Genomic DNA, 8,126 nt, shown 5'->3' on the forward strand with positions numbered 1-8,126 from the left:
ATATATATATATATATATATATAAAACACTTGCAAGGAAATCTGACCAAAAGTAAACTAAAGTACAGTACATGATGGCAATAAAGCTCATATGACCCTTTGTAGCAGCGTGAGCCATGGTAATTTTTAAGTTAAAATCTGACCTAATGAGAAACATGTAGCCCGGTGTACCCCCAAGGGAGATGATAAAGGAAGTGATGACGGAGAGAGCCAAAAAGTACGGGAACATCCTGTCACAGTCGTCCTTATGGGGGCACTGACCGGTACTGGCCGTAAAGTTACCAGCCACACCGACACAGCTACAGTTAGAGAAGACCTGGAGAGACATGCATATTCACACGCATGTAACCAGTAGGGCTTAGACACATCAACACAGCAATACATACTGTATAAACACAATCACTCATATACAGTATGGGGCTGTAGATCACCAAAATCACTGCAATAGCAGATAATCAACAAAAGAAAACCAGGCATAGTAAAAAAAACATGATTTCTTATGATAGCACTAATATAATCTACCAATTTATCATGGGATCTAATGAATAAGAAAATTAAAGAAAATCTGATGACAACTTTAAAACTATATTAAGTGGAGAATAAATAAATGTGCAAGCACAAACAATAGGGTGGTATGTGTATAACCTTTTCAGTTATGGACTTTTTTTAATGGGCACTGTTTCAGTTTTTTAAATACTGCCCAATATAGAATAATAATTGGTGATAGCCCCTGGATCATTCAGCAACATTAACGTCCGTTCAATAAAACTTCATGGCAATAACAGTGTATTTGACTACACATAACATTGAGATTTAGGCATATTGTGAACCGGCCAAAGTTGTGCTCTGCAGCCTATACAATACTATGGTATTTAATACCAGAAATTAATTATGCGTGTGTAGTATATCTTATACCTTGTCGACTTACTGTGTTTTTCCCTGAGCCAGAAGAGCTGGTGCAACCCGCAAGACAGGGAGAAACATATGTGATGCCATTCTCTCCACAGACTGGGTCCCAGTCACTTGCTGAACAAAAACAGTCTGAGTTGCATGCTGTGAACAATGTGTGTTTATCATAAGATATCCTATCCATGCTGGAAGGAAGGGAGTGAGAGAAAAGTACACATGAGAGGAAATTATTCATTGTGAAATTAAATACCAGTATATAATAGAATGTGTAATAGTGCTCTTTACAAAAAAAACGTAAAATGCTTAGCAATCCAATAAGATAAATGCAGTTGTCCGAAGCAACATTACTTGCAGAGACTGTTACACATTGTTGATGCATGATGCCACAACAAAAGACAGTTGACCCCAATGGAAACTAATGCCCATTTGTTGCCAATCCCAGCTAGACATTAGGCCACATTCTCACTCTTAGTTTAACTTTTACACACATTACTTGAACCTAGATTCTGTCACTGTTGTACATCAGAAAATCAAGCAATTCACCTCACCTGTTGTAGGAAAGTGTCACCCCCGCTACCTTCGCATTCTCACAGCTCATTGCAAAGAAGAACAGTGACAGGATGTAGCCAATCAGAGATGTTCCAAAGGCAAACCTGGCTGCTCCCATAATGTTCAGCTTCAGCCTCTTCATCAGTAGACCTCCAGAAAACATCCCCAGTGCCACAGCTGGGATATTGATCATACCTAAGATTAAGAGAGACCGCAAAAACACAACATCAATATAGAGTGAAATTAAATGTTGCTTTAAAGGATAAATCTGGATTTTAACAAAGAAGGAAAATAGGATTTAATATTTTATTAAAGCTCGGCTATCATGTTTCACACTTGCTTATACCAAGAGGGAGAAAAAAAGAAAAGGGGGCGCCTTGATCAAAAAAGAGTCGCTTCCCTTATACTTTCATATAACATCAATGTGAAGACATGGTCTTTTATCTCCACGTCATTTGCTCTGCTCACTAATTTTGCATTCTCTTTCATATGCAGCCAATCTAGTCAGTGCAGGCATCTCCTTTAAGAAGACCATATATACATAGAGACTTTCATCTTATGTTATTAACTTCATTATACATTTTATTTAATATGCAAAGCACTTTTCATATCCACAAAGCTTTTGTCTCTGCAGCTTTGGTGGTTAGTAGGCTGAATTAGAACCCTGCCCAGTTCTCCATTCTTTAACAATATCCCTTCTCCAAAGGTCTTCATCTGCTTCATTCAGCAAAGGCAAAATACCAAAGATTAACTATAGAGTAGATAAACTTAGATACACTTGATGATTTATGAAAAGAAGAAACCCCAGGAATTTGGAAATGTAAACATGCTAAATGTGCAAGTTTTACAGTATATGTTACGTACATTCTCGAAAGTAGAATTCATTTGAATTAACTAGGCCTATCCAAGAGCTTGTCCTTTGAACATGTACCCTACCCATGAGGAAGTTGGCCTTTGAGGCAGACTGCCTGAAGTGCTGCTCAATGTACTTAGGCTTGTAGGTGACCATGCCGATGAGAGAGTTCAGTTGGATGATTGTCACACACAGGTATATCAAATACACAGGGTTTCCCAGCAGAGTTCGTAGGGTTGGAATAAAGTCTGTAGAGGGTTAAAAAAAAGGGACTGAGTTGAAAGACACCTATCTGACAATGTTTTAATATGCAATATTTCTATGTAATAGTGACTACTAACTGACTCCTTGTGACAGCAGGACAGCATTGTCAGTGTCAATGAAAACACTATCCCAGTTACAGTGCCTTTAAATTTAATGGTAATCTGTGGAGTTTATGGGCACTAGGAAAGCTATGGAGCAATGTTTGTATGTGTGGGTCTCATTTTGTTTGTATTGTGCACACAAGCACGTGGGCGACACACAATTCACATCCTGCAGCTGGTTTCACACTATTCCGCTGATTGACAACAAAGAACAAACAAACTTGGCAATGGGCGAACAAAGGCAGCGGAGAAAACGTCTTGTGGGTAAATGTGGATATGAACAATGCCAGATATTACCTTCTTTTTTTTTGGCTTTGCAATTATTTCTTAATTTTAAAGGCCCTATCTGTAGATTTTTGATGCGATTACAGCAATGTTACATTTTTCTGTATAGAAAATTTGCCAATCAACGTGAAAAATGGTGCAGTCTATGTGTTTTCAGCCATTTCATTCTACAACTCATTCATCTCTACATGTAGGGGCTTTACAATTATAAAATATTCAACCCATCAATATTTATGAACAGAGTGACCCTAGATGGAATCTGAAGTGCTGAACATTTATTCTATCATCTGATTCAGATGTTTTTTTTGTTTTTTTACAGATCCAGTTAACATAGTTTTCCTCTGACAAGTATGACAATTTTACACTTTATTTATGAATGACTACAAACCTCTAAATCCATCCTTACCTTTGGCCATCTCTATGAAAGTAGTATTTTCGTCTGCAGGATACTTGTGCTTCAAAAGATGAGGATCTTTAATACAGCGTGCCTGCTCTGGTGTGCATTTTTCTGGGCCCTGGGGCTCAGGTATTGGCAGAGAGCGGGGCAGGAACCAGAATGGGATGGCAGAGAGTAGGGTGATGACCCCAGCTATGAGGTAGCCCAACCACCAGGCACCCACCCAGCGGGCATCTGCTGGGGTGATGGTGATAGTTTCTGTGTTGGGGGTACAAATGATCAGATGTAATAAATGCTCGGTGATACACCTATGGTTAAACATGGTTTAGTGGGTCCATTTTCTGTCTTTTTAAGGCTTTCTAAAGCCTAGCAAAACCCCTCTATTGACAGGATAACCAAATAGAAGAATGCAAAGATAGAGCTGCAAATCAGGCACAACAGAGATCATCAGAACAGCCCTATTTCAATTCAATTTCAATTTCAATTTCAATTAACAACATCTAACATCTAACTTGTAGCCATCATTTTGATCGCTTTCATTTCTGACTGGAAAATCCTGACATGGACGTTAGAGCAGTCAATAAGTAAAAATAGTCATCCTTTATGAAAGAATTGATGTCTTTGGTAAGCTATTTTTTAATAAACCTATTTTTTTTATCATTCAGGGAATGTTTTATCATTGGTTTATTAACTGGTCTTCTCATCTGACTTGCTTTATCATTCTTTACCTCTGTTTTTCTTCACTCTCCTCAGTTCTTTTCTGTCACTGTGCTATTTTTCTTTTGTTCACCCTCTACCTCTCCGGCACTCTATCTGATTGTAGCCTATCGCAGGGCTTTGTCCTTCTTATCCCTCACCATGTCTTGTTCATTAGCTAATTGATGCTAATCCTGTACACCTGTTCTGAGTCTGTGAGCCATACATTTACTGCCTGGTATGCGTATGATAATATCATTCCTTAGTTTTATGAATGAAAAGGTATTTTTTCAGAGCAGACATTTTGATTTGTAATGGTAGGAAAAGTACAGGGTTCATTAATAACATTACCTGCCTTTGTTCTATTAAAGTGTCCCAGAAAGTTATGACAGGGAGGCAGCACAGTACCACTACCCTGAAACCCTTTTCAGCCATCATTTATTTTTATTCCACCTGTTCTTTTTCTTCGGTCCCTACTGTCTTTCATGAAAAAGACCAACTTTACATTTTTGGACTTTAATTGTATCTAGTGTTTTTTTTCTTTTAATATCTGAGTCATGGCCGACTTATAGGTTTTAGAGTTGCCAAGGAGGTCAGCTTCCTTGATGATGTAAGAAAAAACAAATGATTTCCAAATCTGTTCACATGAGCTCTTTGTGAGTCTAGGATGAGGGGTTGATGACATTAACTGTGTCTAGACAGACTCAAAATTCAAATAATGGGCTGGCCTTTAAATACTTAGACATGTACTCATGTTTAAACTTACCCATTTTTACTAATCCGATGTCCACATATATTTTGGCACAAAGGGAGCCTAACAGGTAGCCAAACACAGGTCCAACCACTGAAATGGTCTGCACACAGCCTAGGGGATAAACACACCCAAAAAGACACAAAGCACACAAACTGGTTAGGACTCCAGCTGTCTGTATTTACAGCTGATACACTGTAGATAATAGCTACACAAACATTTTACCACACATTGTACATACATACTGATTTACAGAATACATACATATGCACTTACTGTATATTCATATACATGCTTTAAACCTGCTTTAAGGCCTAATTTGTTTGGAAAAGACTTGCTTAGTAAGCATGTTCTTCAGTAATGCTCATCTGCTATTGTAGAACACTAAAAGGATTTAACGCCTCCTCATATGTGAGCAAAACACGACTGCACATGGCAAAGCTTTCAGCAAGCATGGTATTATTGTGAGATGCAGTAATTTGCTGCTTCATGTGAGGGCTTCAAATTTTAATTATCATTTAATGCCATGAGCGTTATTATGCAAATGCATATTAACTTTTTCTCTTTGATTGCAGAGCTTATTTGAGACGTGGATGTTTACTACCAAAAAGCATCTTTGCTGACAGTTTTGTGAACTCCAAACATTATTCTGCATTTTTAAAGCTTAAAGCTTTTTAGTCCTTGAGTAGCAGCAAGACCTTTTGCAAACTTACTGTTAATAAGTTTGTAGTATTTGATTGAGTATTGGGATGATGGTCTCATACTAATAAAACAATTAATGTGACACTAATTTAACTCCTTGGGTTCCTTTTTATTTGGGGTCTTCATTTTGACTTGGATGTTTCAGCAGGGTGCAGATGGACATGGGACATATGCTTTGCCTACAAAACTATAGTGAAATATCTTAAAGGAGCATGCCACTGTTTGTTGAAATAGGTTTATCACAGTCTCCTCTAGCTGTAGATATGTGGGCCAACGCACTTTTTGTCTCAATGCATGCATTGTTTTAATTCGGTGCAACACCGGCAGCGCTGCCGCTAGTTAGTTTGGCGTAGTGAATGGAATCCTATATTTCCGGATGGCATGTTGTGAGTGAAAGTGAGCCAACAAAAAAAGAACAACAACCTAATTACTTCTTGTGGCCTGCGTATTCACGACGCCCCATTTCCACTAAATGGTGGCATTTTCCTTTAAGGCATCAAGTGAGACCTTTTTAAATGTAAATACAGAGTGTGTATATCTTGGTCAATTTACAAATAACTTAATGAACGACATACAGTATAAGGACAGCATTGTACAGTCTAGGATGAAGTTGCATGGGATAAAATAGTGTTTTTTAATAATAATTAATTAATGTCAAGGTGTGTCTATACAGAACCACTGAATACTACTTATTTTTTGGGGAATTTTAGAAATTACATTTTGTAGATCATGTGCATGGAATATCATCAATTCCAAAGTGTGTTTACTTTTTCACATGTAGCTCTACCACTGAGTGAGGTGTTTCTTACCAACATAAAGCGCAGCATTTTCCTCACTAGCATAATCATCTATATAGGAGATCCCAAGTGGCTGAACAGGTGTCTCTCCTATCCCCCGCAAAACATTTCCCAGGAGCACATAAATCCACATTGACAGGTTGGAGTCGCCTTCACAACCTGGAGGAAAAGATGAGTGTGATCAAACATTTTCACTTGTCTACACTAGTGTGAGTATGCGCATGAGTAAGGGGTCACCTGTTGCTGGCACTTGAGACAGTTTACCGTGTTGGGTCAGGTCTGCTGGAGAGCCCAACGGACAAGGAGAGGGGTTAAGCGTTGAGTTCACTACCCACCGCACTGATGTTTCAAATTCATAGCTTTAAACAAAACACAAATTGAACAATAAATTAAAATACAGGATACAGAAAATAAATAATAATGTCCTTGATTATAGGATACAATCTGTGTAAGTAAGTAACCATGTCAGTAAGGACATACAAAAGCAGTAAAACGGAAAATAGCATGAGACAAAGTTTTCCTGTTGTTTTGAAACAAATCCTTTGGAATGATAGTGTGCTTAAACATTTATTGTTGTGCATCATAAGTATTGGATGTTGGTGTCAAGGAGAATATCTAATTGGTTAGTGATACAGTATATAATGAGTCTTGTTATGGACATGATTTGGTAACTTAATGTTTGGCACAGATTTTAAAGTTGTTGCAATTTGTATGAAGCAATTTCTACACAGCTGTATATCAAATCAACAACAAATCAAAATTGCCACAGATCGGCAAATGTGCCAAGTAGCTTCATGTGCAGCTGTTATGTGTTGAAATCCCAAGCCTTACTTGTATAACACATTCCAATGTTTCATTAAATGTGTTTAATTAGTATCTGAAATTGATTTTATAGTTGAAGTCAAACAGTGGCTCTTTTTAACTCACCGTCCAATGATGAAGTGAGGCAGAGCGATGATGAAGGTGCCAATGGACATCAGTACACAACCCACTGCGATGATCTTTGGCCGATGGAGCTTGGCCCCAAAGTAACTGACGAAAGCTATCACCAACAGGTTACCTGGGAGGAGAAGGCAGCCAGATATCAGGGATTTAGATTTCTACTGTACATCTCCACAGGATAAATATTTTGCTTATATTTGACTTGTACAGCTTTTAGTGACACTGTGGCTAATATAGATGTGTCTCACTATGTCTAAAAAAATAATCTGTAAACATATATGTCTTCTTTTACTAGTTCTCTGTAGGAAAATAAGTACAAAGGAAAAGCTTTAAAAAAAAAAAAAAAGATCTGGAAAACGATTAACTAAAACTGCTATTTTCCAATGTCTTGGCCAGTATAATATCCATTACATATTACAGTTACATTTCATTACTATATGATGACTTCTGCATTTAATTTTATGTGAAAAGTATTAGATAATAACTGACAACGAGAATGTTGTGTACATCTGTAGTTTAAAGGCAGATGAAGTTGTGTTCTAATGATGCATTATCTTCATGCTCCAGGAGATTATTATTATCTACGCCATGTAGCAGGGAACATGTTCCATGGCATAACAATTAAACAATGATGAGTGGTAACATGGCTACATCTCTATTATCATCATTTTAGTGGATTTTGTCTATTATCGGTGACATGGAAACTACATTATAAAGACCATGTGGAAAACTGGTCTTGAAAGGCATGCTGCCTGACCTTTTTATATTGTACAGTGGAAGATAATTTAAAGGGATGACGTCAAACCCTCGAGCAATCCTTCAGCTGTTTGTCTCTTTGTGTGTGTGTGTGTGTGTGTGTGTGTGTGTGTGTGTGTGTGTGT

At 37.7% G+C, this 8,126-nt stretch overlaps 1 protein-coding gene across 2 annotated transcripts in view; it reads right to left on the minus strand.

The window, feature by feature from the left end:
* Positions 1–8,126, minus strand: part of LOC116680212 (solute carrier organic anion transporter family member 1C1) — a 32,564-nt gene that overhangs the window by 7,826 nt on the left and 16,612 nt on the right. For both annotated transcript variants that reach the window (XM_032509438.1, XM_032509439.1), the window contains 9 exons: positions 7,231–7,363; positions 6,541–6,662; positions 6,316–6,462; positions 4,820–4,918; positions 3,367–3,615; positions 2,394–2,558; positions 1,457–1,652; positions 928–1,093; positions 143–315 (listed from right to left, as the gene is read on the minus strand). In XM_032509438.1, coding sequence (XP_032365329.1) covers positions 143–315; positions 928–1,093; positions 1,457–1,652; positions 2,394–2,558; positions 3,367–3,615; positions 4,820–4,918; positions 6,316–6,462; positions 6,541–6,662; positions 7,231–7,363 — 1,450 coding nt within the window. The remainder of the gene's footprint in view (positions 1–142; positions 316–927; positions 1,094–1,456; positions 1,653–2,393; positions 2,559–3,366; positions 3,616–4,819; positions 4,919–6,315; positions 6,463–6,540; positions 6,663–7,230; positions 7,364–8,126) is intronic.

The sequence above is a fragment of the Etheostoma spectabile genome, chromosome 3, assembly GCF_008692095.1.
Source record: "Etheostoma spectabile isolate EspeVRDwgs_2016 chromosome 3, UIUC_Espe_1.0, whole genome shotgun sequence".
Lineage (NCBI taxonomy): Eukaryota > Metazoa > Chordata > Actinopteri > Perciformes > Percidae > Etheostoma > Etheostoma spectabile.